Raw genomic sequence first — 19101 nt, forward strand, 5'->3', positions numbered from 1 at the left:
TCTTATTTATGCACAGTATGGGCATTGGCTCTGTACTGTTGTTATAAAACCTAAACAATTTTCCGCCTTTGGATATCTGAGCTCAATAAGAACACTAAGTGGAAAAAAAGTATGCAAGTCATCACGGAAAATTTGCAATTTGCCAAGAATACAAAGCAAAATAACAAGATAAAGATTAAGAATACAGAAAATCATGTAGTGAACCACTGTAATATGATGGGATCAGTGAAAAATAAGTTAACTTCTTTCCATGAAATCCTGACCGTGATATGACATAACGGGTATGGTCCACAGACGCTCTGTGTGATTGCTGCCATTTGAAATCCATAGTGGAACATTTTGAATTGACAGGATGTGACATGACAGCAAGTGTGAATTGGCCTTTACTGCAAATGATATTGTGATGAAATGGAATTGTTGAAAACTAGAATGATATTCCTGTCAGGAAGGTCTAAGAACATTTTATCACTTTACAATGTATTTATTTGAAGACAAAGTCTATTTTGTCTTCATGGCACTAATCACACAGATTTCATTTACTTGCATGTTCAACATGAAAATATTATTCTAGCACTGACAATGTTGAGTATCAATGGACAAAGTTTAAGAATATTATACAATAAGCTTTAGACAGGCATGTGCTGACCAAATTTGTTAGATATGGAAAACACCGGCTGTGGTTCTACAGCCATGTCAGAATGCTGCTACAAAAGCAAATACCAAATTATTCTTAAAGGTAGGTGTCTCACTCTTTTCGTTCGAAACCCTGGATAGTGTATCTTTTGCCGGCTGGAGTGGCCGTGTGCGGTCCTAGGCACTAAAGTCTGGAGCCGAGCGACCGCTACGGTCGCAGGTTCGAACCCTGCCTCGGGCGTGGATGTGTGTGATGTCCTTAGGTTAGTTAGGTTTAATTAGTTCTAAGTTCTAGGTGACTGATAACCTCAGAAGTTAAGTCGCATAGTGCTGAGAGCCATTTGAACCAGTGTATCTTTTGATACGTTATTCTTTGATTTTTCCATAAAACTGATGTGGAAATTTAATGACTAGCTGTATGTGTGATAGCTGTCACCATTTAGAAATCCTATGGGTGAGCACTGTAAAAGTTCTTTGACATACTGATAAATTCTCGTGGCTCTGTCATCTAGACATACACTGACTCGCAAGTCACTGGTCGTCACCACTGTCAGTGCCTAGAGAGATGAAGTGCAGCCAGTGCACATGAATCACACGTCATTCCTGTTAGCCTCTGCTCGCATTCTTGAAGCTTAATGTTCATACTCTTTCCACCAGATAAGGCTAGCAACTTGCTTTGTGTGATTGGGCGATTCAATATTTCGGCGTAAACATTCCTCATTTTGCTCATGTTGTAATATCTCTGAACTCAATACTGAAGTCTGCTGTGTTGGTCCATTTTTATTCAGTGTCACGATTGTGTGTTACATTGCTTAAACAATTTAGTGATAGTTTGAAAAGGAAGGAATACATGACATTGTCTCTAGGAATGGCATACGAAGTTCTCCGAAACTGAACAGCCGACTAGCATTAGCGATATACTCTGAGGTGACAAACGTCATGGGACAGCGATATGCACAAATACAGATGGCAGTAGTATCGCGCACACGAGGTATAACGAGACAGTGGATTGGCAGAACTGTCTTGTGCACTCAGGTGATTCACGTGAAAAGGTTTCTGACCTGATTATGGCACTTTGAACATAGAATGGTAGTTAGAGCTACACACATGGGACATTCCACTTCGCCTATTGTTGGGGGATTCAATATTTCAAGATCCACAGTGTCAAGAGTGCGCCCACCATACCAAATTCCAGGCATTACCTATCATCACAGACAATGCAGTGGCCAATGGCTTTCACTTAATGACCGAGAGCAGCGTGTGTAGAGTTGTCAGCGTTAACAGACAAGCAACGCAGCTTGAAATAACCACAGAAATGAATGTCAAATGTACGACAACCGTATCCATTATGACAGTAAGAAGAAATGTAGCATTACTGGGCTTTGGCAACAGATGACTGATGCGAGTGCCTTTGTTAACAGCACTACATTGCCTGATGCAGCTCTCCTTGACTCTTGACCATGTTGGTTGGACCTAGATGACCAGACAACCAGGGTCTGGCAAAATGAGTTCTGATTTCAGGTGGTAAGAGCTTATGGCAGGGCTCGAGTGTGGCGCAGACCTAAAGAAGCCATGGAACCTAGTTGTCAATAAGGCACTGTGCAAGGTGGTGGTGGTTCCAAAATAGTGTGGGCTGTGTTTACATGGAATGGACTGCATTCTCTGCCTAACTGAACCAATCACTGACTGGAAATGTTTGTGTTCAGCTACTTGGAGACCAGATGCAGCCATTCATGGACTTCATGTTCGCAAACAATGATGCAATTTTTATGGACGACAATGCGCCATGTCACCTATCCACAATTTGTTTGCAGAAGAAACTGGGCAGTCTGAGACAATGATCTGGCTGACATGAATCCTGTCACAACATTTATGGGACATGATTGAGAGGTCCGTTTGTGCACAAACTCCTACATCAGCAACTTTGTCGCAATTATGGACAGTTATAGAGGGCAACTTGGATCAATACTTTTGCAGGGCACTTCCAACGACTATGCTGCGAAAAGGAAATATGAAGAGATATAAGGAGGTATTCCATGGATTTTTTCACCTCAGTGTACACTTTTCATTGTTTGAACAAACTCAATGATCTTTTGCACACTACATTTCCCCTACTGTAACTTCAAACTCACAGAACAGTTATAGTACTAACTAATGAATTATCACATTAAGGTATTCACATTTCTACTGCAGACCCGTAACCACAACTTGGACGCTGTATGTCCCATACACATTTCTGATGAGCAGTGCAATTTTTGAACCAGTAGACTATTTATCATCTTTTTTGAGAATCAGATATATGCACACAAGCCGCGGAAGTGAAACAAACACAATGCGAAAATGCTGAAGGTGATTTAATGTCACCAATGGTCCTTAAACATACATCCAGCTCGAAAGTTCCGTACACTGTGAGTACAAATTTTAGGAGGTGAAATCACTTCCTTGGATATCCAATACAACATTGATTCTGTTTAATACAACACATTTATAGGTTCCAGGTTTATAACAGCTACTGTTCACGAAATTCATATTTGATCACAGTTCGGAAATTGTGGTATGTTCATATCACTAGTGTAACAAGGCCAGTTCTTGGACAGTATGTCACTGATGATGTCATCAATGATTTTTTTCCACCACCTACCCCACTGCCACATGAAAAAGAACAATAGGTCTAGGTATAAAAAAACGAAATTCAAATTTTGGTGGGAAATTCAAAATTTTCATGGGGAATTCGAAAAATAGCCCAATTGTACTAGTGTGGAAGCAGGGTTGTTGTCCCAAGTATGAACTGGAGGGACATCAGTGTTGTGTTGTCATGTGGCTGACAGGTCCTATGATATCTCAATCCAATACTTGGAATACTGCAGCAGGCTCTGTGACATCAGAATACAAGATGGCCGAACTGGAATACTGGGGACGACATCCAAGACCCTTGAATACTTCCACTTCTTCCTTGTGAGATATGCCTCGACTGCACCTTTATCTAGATTACTGAACATGTAAAGAATTTTGCTGTCATTTAACTATATACTCTTTTCAACGTGTTTAAGGTTTTTGATGAAATGTAACACAGCAAAGACTTAAATACTAATTTGTTTTCACTTTTTTAAATTTGGTTTAACATAGTAGGCTATAGATAATAAATATGCAGGTAATTCTCTAGTAGCATCAGGTAATGCTGTCTACTGAAGTGCAACATGCATCGAAATTTGTACCTGACATGTTCTGATGTGTAAGCTCTGTAACCACATGTCAGGCATTTCCAGAAAATTCATATAAATATGGGCACCATTCATCACATTCATACACTGCACTCTGGATTGCTGAACTAACGCACATCACTTTTCTGAATATAAATTCCTGAAAGTGAACGCCCTGTGCAATATCCTTGTTGTTGTATATATTCACTGTTCTTGGATAGTCACCCACAAATATTGTAAAGCAATCTAGTAACACTGCAGGGGTTTGAACACTGTACATAAGAGTTGTTGTTGTTGTTGTGGTCTTCAGTCCTGACACTGGTTTGATGCAGCTCTCCATGCTACTCTATCCTGTGCAAGCTTCTACCAGTACCTACTGCAACCTACATCCTTCTGAATCTCTTGGTCTCCCTCTACGATTTTTACCTTCCATGCTGCCCTCCAATACTAAATTGGTGATCCCTTGATGCCCCAGAACATGTCCTCCCAATCGATCCCTTCTTCTAGTCAAGTTGTGCCACAAACTTCTCTTCTCCTGAATCCTGTTCAATACCTCCTCATTAGTTATGTGAACTATCCATCTAATCTTCAGCATTCTTCTGTAGCACCACATTTCGAAAGCTTCTATTCTCTTCTTATCCAAACAATTTATTGTCCATGTTTCGCTTCCATACATGGCTACACTCCATATAAATACTTTCAGTAACGACTTCCTGACACTTAAATCTATACTTGATGTTAACAAATTTCTCTTCTTCAGAAACGCTTTCCTTGGCATTGCCAATCTACTTTTTATATCCTCTCTACTTCGACCATAATCAGTTATTTTGCTCCCCAAATAGCAAAACTCCTTTACTACTTTAAGTGTCTCATTTCCTAATCTAATTCCCGCAGCATCACCTAACTTAATTCAACTACATTCCATTATCCTCATTTTGCTTTTGTTGATGTTCATCTTACATCCTCCTTTCAAGACACTATCCATTCTGTTCAACTGCTCTTCCAAGTCCTTTGCTCTCTCTGACAGAATTACAAAGTCATCGGCGAACCTCAAAGTTTTTATTTCTTCTCCATGGTTTTTGATAACTACTCCGAATTTTTCTTTTGTTTCCTTCACTTCTTGCTCAATAGACAGATTGAATAACATCGGGGAGAGACTACAACCCTGTCTCACTCCCTTCCCAACCACTGCTTCCCTTTAATGTCCCTCGACTCTTATTAACTGCCATCTGGTTTCTGTACAAATTGTAAATAGCCTTTCACTTCCTGTATTTTACCCCTGCCACCTTCATAATTTGAATGAGAGTATTCCAGTCAACATTGTCAAAAGCTTTCTCTAAGTCTACAAATGCTAGAAACATAGGTTTGCCCTTCCTTAATCTAGCTTCTTCTAAGATAAGTCGTAGGGTCAGTATTGCCTCACATGTTCCATTATTTCTACGGAATCCAAACTGATCTTCCCCAAGGTCAGCTTCTACCAGTTTTTCCATTTGTCTGTAAAGAATTCGTGTTAGTATTTTGCAGCTGTGACTTATTAAACTGATAGTTCGGTAATTTTCAAATCTGTCAACACCTGCTTTCTTTGGGATTGGAATTATTATATTCTTATTGAAGTCTAAGGTATTTCGCCTGTTTCATACATTTTGCTCACCAAATGGTAGAATTTTGTCAGGACTGGCTCTCCCATGGCTGTCAGTAGTTCTAATGAAATGTTGTCTACTCCTGGGGCCTTGTTTCGACTCAGGTCAGTTACTTGCATTGAATTCTGACATAATTGATACAATTCATAATCTGAAAGCACTAAATTCATGTTACTAAATTGTAGATTTTCAAAAATTACTCATGACATGAGGAGATAAGCTTACTGCCACTTGCATTCAATTTGTACATGCAGGGACAAATATTGCTTTCATAGTTGCATTAAACAATAGTAGCGGTTCGACAAGTGGTTCACATGGTGGAGATGATGGAAACTGGATGCCTGGAAATAGCTTTGCACTTTGAATTGATTTCTGGTGCGATGTATAGATATACTGGCAACTTGAAGTTTGGAAACAATTCTGTGTTCTGTTCTGATACATTAGGCACTGCATCATGGAGTAATAGGCTTCCTGACTCAGTGGTGCAGGTGATGGATATACACTCATCTTGAGAAATAATAAATACCTTGAACAACTAGGGATGGGACTTTCATAGTCACAGGACATGTACATTACTAAGTTCTACAAAATGATAAGCATTTCAGTCACCTAAGTTTAGCATGTGCCCTATTGGCTAGTAGGCACAGGGTACAACATGAGCACAGGGCGTAACATGAGCCCTCATAACTTGTTCCATGCATGGTGGCACAGACACGTACAAGGTGCAAATGGCCTTCTGTGGTATAACCATCCATGCTACATTCACCTGGCTCCGAAGTTCATCTGTGGTGGTTGGCATTGGGCAACAGTGCTGCACCCATCGTTTCAGCGTATCCCACACATTTTCGATTGACGACAAGTCTGGTGATTTGGCAGACCAGGGCAAAAGACTGACAATGTGTGACACCAAGAAGGCAGTTGTTCATGCAGCAACATGTGTTTGTGCATTGTCTTGCTGAAAAATAGGGTTTGGGGTGTTGTGCAGAAAGGGTATGGCTATGGGTAGCAGGATGTCATTCATGTAGGTCACACTAGTCTCAGTGCCCTGGACACGCACCAACTGTGATTGTACCCAATAGCACCCCACACCATAGGGCCTAGAGCTGGTGCTGTAAGTCTTGTGCGAATGCAGTCACAGTGATGCCACTCCCGCTGTCTGCAGCGAACCAAAATGTGGCCGCCATTTCCAAACAAACAGAACCAGGATTCGTCTGACAACACTATCTGATGCCATTCATGTTCCAAGTGACGTCATTCTATACACCACGACTCTATACCATGTTTCTGCACATTTGTCAAGGGTCGGTGGAGAAGTGAAAGACGCGCACATAGGCCATGCCATAAGAAATGACGACGGACTGTCACCCCTGATGGTGTATGACGTGTTGCACTGTTCCCCTGCAGTGCCAGAGCAGAGGAGGACACAGATCTCTCTTGCAATGCCATACAGATGAGGCAGAAGAGATTCCGGGAAGAGCCCATGTCACTGCAGGACGATTTGTGTGCCCAGGAGAGGCCCATCGAACCATTACCCCTGATGTGATGTGGCGGATTGATGGCCTTATCTGGAGAGACTGACAAATCACAGAGAATGAAATTCGTGTTTAGTTGGCATTAACCTTGGTTCCATGCATACTATCATCAAAGACCACTTGCATTACTGCAAAATTTGTGTGCAGAGTATGCTGTATCACCTAGCAGAGAGACAAAAGATGGACAGAATGGCATCAAGTGTGAGTCATCTGTTGAGGTACCCCAAGAGAGGGCGTATGTTTCTGTCCTGTATTGTCACAGGGCTGCCACCATCTCAAGCCCAAGGGCAAACAGTCAAGCCAACAGTGGAAACATCCCACATCTCTCCAGCCAAAGAAATCAAAAGCAGTTTACTCATGTTCCGGTAAGTTCATGATGACTTCCTCTGACTGCATGGCACCTCTAGTAATCAAGTTCCTTGAGTGTGGAATCACAATCAGGGTGCACAACTATAAAGACACTTTGCAGAAACAGCAACTTACTATAAAGTCAAAACATCCTGGAATGCTGTCAGAGGTAATCACCCTGTTGCACGATAACACCTGCCCCTTCAGTGACAATCGGATGAAGGCTACACTTCAATGATTTGGTTGGTAAACACTGCAACACCCACCATAGTATCTGGAAGAAAGACATGCATGGACGCCAGTTCCAGTCAAATGAGGAATTGCAAGACTGGGTGCAGTTGTGGATCTGTCAGGAGCTATCGATATTCTGAAAAACTAGAATGGATCATCTCATCTTATGGTGGAATAATTATCGTAATGCATGTGGCGATTACGTTTGAATGAAATATTCTATCAGGGTGTATACGTGGACAAGGAAAAAAAATTCCCCGATTTTTCCTGGATTTCCCGATTAAAAATACACTATCTCCCGGCTGCAAATACACTTTTTTTGTGTTAAGTGCAGTACACTCTTCCTCAACACTATAAAACTCATCATTCCTTTGAATGTTTATGGTTTTATTTCCCGACACTTCAGAAAACGAAACTCAGGGGGAAAACACGTTTCGAAAGATAAGAAATTTTAGCGTATTGCAGCCCCGTCAGCAAATGTGATAGACTAATATTTTGAAGAATCAGCCTCAGTTGCGCAAATTACACATGGTTTGCAGGAGGCAAAATTACACTTGTGCGAGAGGCAAAAACTTTTGCAAGGTGTACAGACGCATTGAGGAATTTGGAGAGGTTCTAGTATTTGAAGTTGGGGCTTCTTCAGAGTTATAAGGAGCAAAACAGTGAAAGTGAGTACAATTATGGTGAGGTAAGGGGAACCATTAGAGGATATAGCTGATAGAATAAGGGAGGTGAATGTACACACATATGAGCTGGTGAAGAATGATGAAGCAAACATAATTCTGCTGCAGGAACCCAAGCAAAGAGCACTCATCACTTTTCTGCAAGGCATACTAATGGATTTATCAAGAAGGGTGCCCACAGGTGATCCTAAGAATAGAATGTAAGGAGATCGATATGTCAACAGGTGTATGTGATAGGCATGGGGTGCTCTTCAAACAAAAGTTGTTCCAGGTGAGGGCATACAGGGCACGCAGAGGCAATGCTGTCAGCCTCGGAGGGATAGGGGTAATATGTAGCAGCAACAGAATTTTGGTGGTGGTAATAGTGGTGGACGGGAAGGAAATGAGCAGTTCGTAAATGCAAGAGGGAACTCGGAGTCCATAAAAACCCATTCCTGTTAGACTTCTACGCAGTGAGTACATATGCAGGGGTGAAATGTGAGAGACACATAACCCATACCCAACGTGACAGATACCATTGATAACTTGGGGCAGTGCCAGTGTTTCTGTATCATGGATTTAAAAAGTGGATTCCATCAGCTGGGGGCGATTCTGGTGGACCAACTGAAAACTGTGTTCTTGGTATCCTGGGGCCATTATAAGTATCGGAGGATGTCCTTTGGACTGAAGGATGCTCCTGCAATGTTTCAGCAACTGCTGGACAGACTATCGAGGGGATGGAAGCCTAGCCAGTGTGTAGTCTACCTGGACAATATGACCGTGTTCTCGTACGACATGGAGGAGCATAGGCAACAGCTGTGGGAGTTACGTAAGACGTTTTAGGCTGCAAATCTGACGTTAAGCATGGAAAAGTGTCACTTTCTGTTGGAGAAAGTAGGTGGATTTCCCAGTAACCAAGTTGATTAGAGAGCTACTATTAGGAGATTTGTGAGGGGGTTCGCTGATATAGCACAACCACCTGCACAGCTACTGAAAAAAGATGCAAAATTTGACTGGAAAGTTTAAACGTCAAGTGCAGCTTTGCGTTTTTCACATTTTGAGTATGTTACACTATCTTGGGACACATATAGCCACATTTTGGAATGTGTCCTAGTCAAGAGGTCGAAGGTGAAGGAGACTCCTTTACTTCCAGACAACTTAATAAGGCATAGAAAAACTATTCAGCTACAGAGAAAGAGATAGTGAGCCTTATATAAGAAGTCACATTTTAGTATGTTGCCATTACAGGAAAAAATTTAAAGTAGTGACTGACCATGCCACTCTGCAATGGCTGTAAGACCCATCCAGCCAAGATAGGTGTTAAGACGTAGCGAGTTTTACTATGACGCGATATACAAGCCAGGAAAGAAACACGGAAAGGCAGATAGTTTGAGCAAAAAAGAAGCGATAGTACAAGTGCTAGGTCATGGCCTTGCCGAATGGCATGCAGCACACAATGCTGACCGTAACTGCAAACTATACAAAATGCAAACGCAGTTCAGCATGTGTGATAGTCTGTTGTGTAAGGTAACTGAGGGTCGGGAGCGGCAGTGATGGTTAAGTTGAAGTATGAAGTCCTGATGGTCATGTACAATCTTGTGCTGTCTGGTCCTGGAGAATGCATAGCAACAAACCAAAGGGTGGCTTAGAGATATTGGTGGAAGGGAAGGGAGTGTGGATAGGTATGTGAGAAATTGTACATTGTTTGAACAGCATGCAGGCTTAGACTGCAAGAAACAGCAAAACCATTTGAAACAATTGGGATGGATGTGTTAGGGCGATTTAACCAGACTCCAGCAACAAGTGTTTCGTGTTGACAATAATAATCACCTTTTCGGTATACGGAAATGATTGCAAGCAGTGAAGTCACACAAGGAATGGTCAACAGTTGGATACTTAAGTTTGGGGTTCCAGAAGTGGCAATTACAGATCAAGGGACAAATTTTATGTCATACCTGATAAAGGAATTGTGTCGCTTGCTGTGTGTGAAGAAACTGAGTAGTCCACTTTACTTACAGTCAAATGGAAAGGATGAATCGTATGACCCAAAGACGTTAAGCTACTATGTAAAATCATGCCATAATGAATGAGACACATATCTCTTATTCATTTCACAGATTCACACAAATACAGGATTATCTCCACAGGAGGTAGTGAATTATAGAAAAATGCAAACATGTGAATTTGGTGGTGGTTGTCGGATGTTTTGCGTGATTAAAATCTCACTCATCAGTGCCTTGAGAATTTGGATGGAGCTGTATGGGAGGTATCACATACATTAAGGTTGAGGAAGTGACAGATGTGTTTTTACTATGTCTACTGATCACTGTTTAGTGTATTATGTGCGGGGTGTTGGTATGTAATATTTGAGACTAGAAGAACACATTTTGTGTTACAATAAGGGTTCTTTTGATTTTCTTTGTGAGGGAAACCTAATCAGTGGCAGCAGCCTCCTGAGAGGGGATGAAGGATTATGATAATGCCTGTCCTCAAGTCTCTGTGCACCAAGAATGAGGATGGGAAAGAAGTTAGTCGTAATACTGCTCAATCTCTTTGCTCGGAGTGGAGTGGGAGTGCTACAGAATCAGCACCTAGAGGGACACGGTCTTTCTGTGAAACAAGAAGATGTGGTGGTTACCAGCCATCCTTTTTTTAGATGCTGAGTTTAGATGTTAATGTATGGGAATTTTGGAATGAGATGAGAAGCATGGAGGTGTTTACTGGGCTTCAAAGGAAGCCAAGAGCTGGGGTGTACACAGGGAAGTTTCCGGGGAATGTGAGACATTGCAAAATCATTTGAAAAATTAAGTGAACAAATGCAGTAAGCATTGGGGATTGTGCTGCGTTCTCTATGTCAATGGAAGTGGGGTTGGACAGACAATGGGGGCAGAATTTTGACAACTGAGTTTGGAACAACAGATAACAGTGACACCGAAGAATTGAGGGAGACCTTGAAGAAATTGGATAAGGACAGTGAATCGGTGGTAGAGTGGCATACCTCACAGATAGCAAGCCTGAAGAGAGAAGTGTTATGAATTTCCTACAGAAGCGGACAAGTGAGGTGAAGGAATATGCAAAGGCATCGCACGACACTGTGAATTGAGATTTAGGAATCAAATAGGCGAGAGTGCATGTGGAGGATGCAAGAGTCACTATGACAAGGCTGATATAATCGATTGCAGACAGTGTATGGAATGCATGAGCTGCAATGGCTAGCTTGCAGCAAGCTATCCATCATACATTACACAGGCAGCTGAGTCCTGTCCTATTATCACCAGAGCAGTATTTGCCACAATTGTGAAAAGTGCACAGGGAACTATCATTGGAGCTGGAGATTGATAGCTGAGCCCCATAGGCAGAAGTTACATTTTTACGATAGGGAAGTTTGTAAAAGTGAAGATAGGCCGTGTGTTGTTGACCTCTGATGAGACTGACGTGGTGATGACGGAAGAGCAACTGCAGTGCTGTCATAGGGAGGGGATAACAGTGAGCCAACGTGGGTGATTCAAACTGCCACAAGCACATGCACAGTGCAGTTCCTAATAGGCAGGAAGGACTGGATTGCCGAGCGACATCGTGGAACCAAAAGCTTAGTTCCAGCAAGCAACATTACACTGGATTCTTCCGCGTGGTGGCGACAAAATGCTATGAGCAAGGAAGGCTCACAGATGCAAGGCGGATAGTGCTGAGGGGTAGTGGGTTGTTGATTAAAAGGACAGGCTGTGACACAACAAGGCCAATTTGCCATGTACCTGCTTCAGTTATGAGGATGACCCAGCTGGACATGACACAGCAAGTTGTACTGGCCAGACAGAGTACTAGAGGTGCTTCTGAAGCAGAATCTAACAGTCCTAAACAATACATTAAAACTGGACCTTATCCATTTCCTGAACCATGAACAGTCGAGCAAGAAGAACAGATTTCTGCACAACAGTTGTGCAGCACATTAAGTAATTTAGGGAAGGGCAATGACAAGTGATTGTGATTTTGAGTGTTGCAACAGCTAGCAACACAGTGGCTCTATCTCCGCTGTCCACAGCCTTCGTATATATGAGGCAAAGAGCTGCCCATCAACCTGATCCACCAGTAGTACAGATTCCAGTAGACTAGATCCCTGGAGCACAGAAGTGCGAATATTGATAAAAAATATATTTCCTTGAGTTTAAGAGGGTATAAGGTCACAAAATGAGCTGTAAGCATTTTCCAAGAAAATTACCATGAGCACATTACTGGCAAAAGGTAGAAGTATAAAGGCACCATTAGTTCCAAAGGAACTAATGGTCTCTTTAAGTGGAATAGGAATAATCAGATTAGTATTATGCGAAGAAATCTAGTACGTAAGGCTTATAACTTAAAGTAACTGGTGAGGACAGGGTGCTGTCATGTTGTTAATAACAATGGAACTCTTGAATTACTGTGAGATGGGCCAGGCTCACCTAGTGAAACCTGTCAGTGCAGACGTAATCCACAGCACAGGCAAGGGGATTTCTCCACCAGCAGTTTTCAGTGAGGTTGCAGGGAACGTGATGAAAAGTGGCACATTGGCATAAAAAGTGTGCTACTATCTGTTATAAATAGCTGCTATCTGTTATAAATAGCTGTTATTGCCGTAGCATGTTCATTTCCAGCCAAAACGTTCTGCCAGGATTTGAGGGCTAAGCCACCAGCACCAGTCATGAATTCCGAGGCTCCGTTGCAGTACCAGCTTGCAACATTAAGTATGACCTATGGGCTTAATGCCACAGTGCAGTGGGCCTTCCACGCTCTCTCCAACAGCAGGCAGACTCCTGCGCAGAGAAAGTGGGTGGCATCCCATGCAAGGCAGCCTTTTTCCACCCACTGCTGTGAGCGCACCTTGCCACTAAGCATCAAGGGCAGTTGGGATGCAGTCATTTGCCGTAGAGCTGGCTACCACAGCAAGATTGCCAACCCTCTACATTTGGCACTGACACCAGGTATTTGTGGAGCGACTCACTCAAGAGTGTTGCATGCCAAGAACAGTGCACAGGTTTCAACAAAGCTGGGCATGCGCGTGTTGCAGCAAGCTGGCCGGGCCCTAGTTGACGGACGACCAGCCCTCTTTCCTTCGTGTGCGGGCATGGTCACTAACCTGCACCGATGCAGGTAGAAAATAAAATAATTTTGACAGCCACAACGTTCTGAGTTTCCACCTGGCTCAGTCCTCTGCGCTGTCTGCCATCCTGATATCGTTGCAACCCCTCTGCCCCTGGGGTCAGCTATAGTATAGTTGTCAGGCACATCTGTCTTTCAGTAAATTTTATGCTAACAAGACTTAATGAAAACAACAGAAATAACAGGGATTGGACAGACAATACCCTGGTTACAAGGTATCAACTTGTAATTTAATCTTGCAAGTAACTTCTTACTGGAAACACTCAGAATAAATCATACCATGTACATTCTGAGTGAGCGAAAGGCAAAGCTTCATCAAGCTCTGCAGTTACTTGATTGTGAGAATTCTACATTCAGCTCTCATCAACTGCATAACTAATATTATGGTTGAAACTGCTGCTGGCTCATTGCCCCCCTCTCCTCCACCTTAATATTCAATATAAGATCTCAGTGACATTGCTGAAGTCCACACATGACTTAAAAATACTATTTACCTGATACCTAGAGATTTCTGTACTACTTCCTGATGTTCCTCTCCCATGACTATTCATTAACAGTTGGATTTTCTTGGTCTTTTAAACCCTACTTTAACTCACCATTTTCTGTATGCTCTCAGAGTTCTAAAACTCTCCAGGTTGTCTCCATAGTTTGTCGCATCTCCAGAGCACTGAAACTGTTGCAAGACATCTAGACTAAATGTAAAAGACTTGTAAGATCTTTTAAAACTCTTACGTGATTTGGCAGGCTTCGTCATAGTCCAGCAATCTATCCTATTTCCGATTCAACCAGTATCAGCTGCAGCATTCATTGTAACACATCCTAACAAGTAGTGTGTTACAGGCTATCAGTCAAGACTATATTTTGCTAGTAATCCGCCTTACTCAATCACCATTCAGCCGTGCTACTGCTCCATCAGCATTATGGTTCACGAACAGCTGCTCTTCCCCTTGTACTGTGGAGTGATATTTAAAGCTACTACACAATTTAAGCTCAGCCACATCTGCTTTTAGGCAGGATGTATCACAGCCTCCTACACAATATAAAAGATAGACAGCCTCCACACAGTAAACAATTTGCCACTGTTCTGTGGCATTTTCCACACCTGTACATTGTGATAATATTTATTTTGTTGGGACAGGCTATTAACATTAACTGTTCAACAAAAAATCTCTTTGCGTGACTTTCTGCTGGTTTTAAAAATTACTGGCTTAGGATACTTATTTTACGAGAGAGACATGTGCAATTTTTCTGTGTGTTACTTAGTTCCTTAAATATCTAGTTAACAAATAGATACTGAACATGATTTAAATGGCATTAGATTAAGTTACATTCGGTATAGCACTATACAAGGAATGGAAAATTCAAAGAAATGCTACCAGTAAATTTGTATCCTCTATCCTAGGCTGTTCCAGCTCGCATGCCCACTGGAGGGTAGCCTTGCTGAGGTGTGGACAGTCTTGCAGCCAGGTCATTATGTGCAAGGTCATACTCCAATGCCCAAGTGCCCAGGAGCAGGTATGGTCAAGTAGCTCACACATCCTAAGAATGTGTGCAATGCGACTGACTTGCTGTTAGCCTACATGCACCTGCCAGAGTGTGTGAAGAGAGTTGCGCCTCTGGCCTATTGGGGCAGCATTACAACAGCCGAGTCTCACCTGATATGAAATTTGTAACTGCTCTTTTATGAAGTATGAATTATTGTTATTACAACATTTAGGCCTTTGTTCCCCGTGGGAACAATGTGTTTTACACTAATCCTTCCACAGTTGCAGATGCTGCAAGTTACATATTCACAATGCTATTTTATGTACATGGAATATAATTTACAAAATTAATTGGAAAGCATGAAAATGAGGATGTTCTACAGTGCTAATTTATTTAGTTTATTGGTTTCAGTTTACAAGGTAATCAGATAGTAACTGGCTGCCACTTAACTAAGTAAATTAATACTGTAGAGCATCCACATTTTTGGGCTGTTCATTTATAAATATGAAGTTGTTCTACCAAACAGTGTCAGAAGAAATAATTAACACAATATATAGAAATTTTAGTCTGTACGTCAAGAACACAGAAAAAAAAAGGATTACAAATTTTTTGCTGTAATTTCAGTTCTGTAGTTACTTACACACATGGAAGTCAATAACTTAAAAGTGTTCTGGGATAAAGTGCCACAAGTACTGGAAATTTAACATTGACCACATGGAAGATACCACATCACCTTCATTAAAATTAACAGCAGCATTACTGGCTTCAGTTGTTTTATTTCTGTTACACAAATTATAAATTATGCACAAGAGAAAATTTTGCCATTTGTAACTACATTTACATTTCATGGCATTCAAAACAATCTTTATCATAACACTGGATACTGTTAGCTTCAGTTAAGTACAAAGCAGGAGTTAAGTAATTTCCTATGACCAACATTGCAGCTGAAGTTCATGCAATAATAAAACAGTTAACTTTATTCAGTCTTTATTTTTCAAGTGAACAATGAAATATACTGAAATCATTTGAAAATTATTTTAAAGTTCACATGAGAACATGTTATGTGTGTATTTACATTAATTAATACTTCTCTTTCATTTCACTTCACATGACTTCACTGACAGTTACACACAACATGGCTTAACCTAAAGATATTTACAATTTTGATCTCAACATTTTGAATAATTTTGGAGATTGATTCTGAAAGCGCATCGACATGTAGTTTGAATTGCCAGGCTGTAGTTCATACCCAAGATTCTCATAGAAAGGAATCAGATCATCTTTGCAGTCCAGAGTGAGCTTGTAGCAATTCAATTGTCTAGCCAGCAACTCAACAGTTGCCACAATTCTGAAAGAAGATTCACGAAACAAATGCAATTCAAAACATTTTTAACTTAGCTACTGACAATGCAATATAGTAAAAGAAGAGATTTGTTTCCAGAGGCTACAGTTGGTACACTTTTTCATACAGTGCACATATTTGGCATTTGATTACACACTCCACCTAACTGTGTACATTAAAATTATGAATGAGATATGGAGTGTTAAGATCTGTTCCAATATTTTTTAAAGAAAAGGATGCAATAAATAACATCTGATTATACAGTCTATCTAATTATGGACATTAGGATTATGGAATCAAATGAGACAACAGGAGCTGTACCAAAAGTGTTTAGCAGCTCTTAAACTGGAAGTCTAATGACAATGGAATTATTTTAGTTTGAAAGGGTACTGGTTTTCAGCCTCAGAGCACACAGTTCCCCAACTACTAGATTTCAAACCATGCTATGAACTGAGTGAAAACACAGGTAGTATGAGTCAGGCAGAGTGCACGATGGATCTGTCGTGCTGTGATTTTCATGTGATGATATATTATGACTAAAAAAAAAAGGGGGGGGGGGGGGGTTGTACGTGGAAGAATGATTTTCTGGTGCTGGTTCTAGAGCTACCACTGGAAATTAGTTTCATAAGTTTTCAAGGGGGTCAGGAATCTCCTGAAGATGAACCTTGTCCCAGGTGCCCTGCAATGACAGTAAGCCAAGGAAACATTAATGATGCATGCAAAATGATATCTCACAGGAAGATGATCCTCATCTCACAGTTTGTGACACTGAAGGGATTCTAAATATTGGAGTGACTACAGCACAGATTATTGTTCACTACCATTTAGGTCTAGACAAGAGATGTGCCCAATGGTCCACATTATTTGACAAAAGCCCAACAATGTACAAGAATGGATTGGCGATGTTTATGCTTGAAAAATTTGACAAGGGCAGTCTGAAGACATTTACAATCGGTGGTGAAATATGGGTGTACCATTATGAACCTGAAACATAGAGTCTTCAGTATAATGCATTCCCAGTGAAGAACCACTGACGAAATTTGGAGAAGTATGAGCTCTGGAAAGAAGATGGTGACCACTTTCTGCACCACGATGGATCATCTCACCTCTGTGACCTTGAACACAGCTTGCACTGTCAATGCTGAGTGGAACGTGACTGAATGTGTGCTGAAAGTCATTGCCACATGGAGATCAAAGAGTGGTCACCTTCTTCTGCATCACGGCAATGCCCCAGTGCACACGGCTGCCAGAACAATGGACTTCTTGCAGAAGGAAAAGGTGTTTCACTGAACCCACCCTATTCATCTAGCCTGGTCTTGTATGATTTCTTCCTGTTCTCAAAGGTGAAAGAAAAACATTTGTGGGCAGTGTTTTTCATATGATGAAGAGGCTATTGCAGCATGCAACAGTGCTCAAAGTGGTTTTCCCAAAGAAGCTTCGACTGAGGTATTTTCAATGTGGTTTCAAAGGATGGAAAAATGCATAAGTATTTATGGAGAATATTTTGAAAAGTTGTAACAGTTACATTGTAAACAAAACTTCTTTCCGAATTTCTGCTAAAAACTTTCAGCATAATCCTCATACGAAATGTAAAGGTCTGTTCTGTATAGTTTTAAAAAAGGAAAAGGCTTCAGAAATCCAGGACTCGTTCTTCATGACCTCTATTTTTTCTCAAAGAGACTGTTAATAAAAGTCTAAAGAGTTAGGAATAGTCCATCACAGCCCCTAGAAACTTTATGATAATATTTTGCTGTACAGCAGACAATGTGAGGAACGTTTTTAAGCAATTCAACAAACAAGCATATGAAAATTACAGTCGCTTATGCAAAAAAATATTGGTTTAAATTAACACAAATTGTAGTAGGTTAGTTGATAACCCACCACAACTTGATAATGTATTCTGTACTACTCTGTACAGACTGTTTTATGTACAAATGAGCTCCACATTATAGTGCAGATTTCAGGATTACTCAGTCCCCATGACAGCCATAATGATTCCTTATTTTTATAACTACAAATACTACTGGCAGTTTAGGATAAAAACAGTGCACTGATGCAAAATGTATAAAATTAATAACTGTGGAAGCTGCCTTAACTAAGAGACAGAGGAAGAGGCCCTTAATTACCTCTTAATGGGTATTACAGAAAACAGCCAGGGTGGAATCCAGTATCCAATCCATATGTTAACACTGTTCAGGTATCAGTACCTACACAATCTTTATGTATCGCTTGAAGGCAGACAAATGTAGGTGAGCTGCTCACCAATTCACACTTCAGACAGCGTAATGAACCGAAGTCTGCAGTGCTCCAACTAAATTTATTATGTGTGGCTCAAAGACAGATTGTTGAATTACAATATTGACTGAGAGGTGATTGAGGACTCTTCTGGTGTGTGATCAGTTTGCAAACTGGCCAAGCTGATTCCAGGCTCTGTTATTCAGAAAAATTCCTCATACAAGAAGCTTCCACATGAGCAAAACTGTAATCACAGTCTTATAGAAAATTTTCACTTCCTCACACTGCAAAATGAGGAAGGGCTGTGTTAGTGGAGCATACCTAAACCACATTCATTTGCTTTTGACCCTGTTTGCCTAAATTGCAGATAAACTGGTTCAGATGAGTCTGAGCACTATGGGACTTAACTTCTGAGGTCATCAATCGCCTAGAACATAGAACTACTTAAACCTAACTAACCTAAGGATATCACACACATCCATGCCCAAGGCAGGATTCGAACCTGCGACCGGAGCGGTCGCTCGGCTCCAGACTGCAGCGCCCAGAACCGCACGGCCACTCTGGCCGGCTGCATTGAGACATCCTATGTCATAGGAAGAACATTTTGAAGATTGATGATGTTGCAGTTACTGACCAAAATACATTCTGTAAGAAATATTA

General features: G+C 41.1%; 1 protein-coding gene across 3 annotated transcripts in view; it reads right to left on the reverse strand.

Annotated features, from left to right (window-relative positions):
• Positions 1-19101, reverse strand: part of LOC126347693 (probable glucosamine 6-phosphate N-acetyltransferase) — an 87706-nt gene that overhangs the window by 29378 nt on the left and 39227 nt on the right. Inside the window, exon 6 of one of the 3 annotated variants that reach the window (XM_050002295.1) lies at positions 15621-16212. The exons of the other annotated variants lie outside the window; for them this stretch is intronic. Coding sequence (XP_049858252.1) covers positions 16020-16212 — 193 coding nt within the window. The 3' untranslated portion in view covers positions 15621-16019. Of the gene's footprint in view, positions 1-15620; positions 16213-19101 lie in introns of those variants that run through there. 3 annotated transcript variants of the gene reach the window in all.

This window comes from Schistocerca gregaria, chromosome 1, assembly GCF_023897955.1.
Source record: "Schistocerca gregaria isolate iqSchGreg1 chromosome 1, iqSchGreg1.2, whole genome shotgun sequence".
Taxonomy (NCBI): Eukaryota; Metazoa; Arthropoda; class Insecta; order Orthoptera; family Acrididae; genus Schistocerca; species Schistocerca gregaria.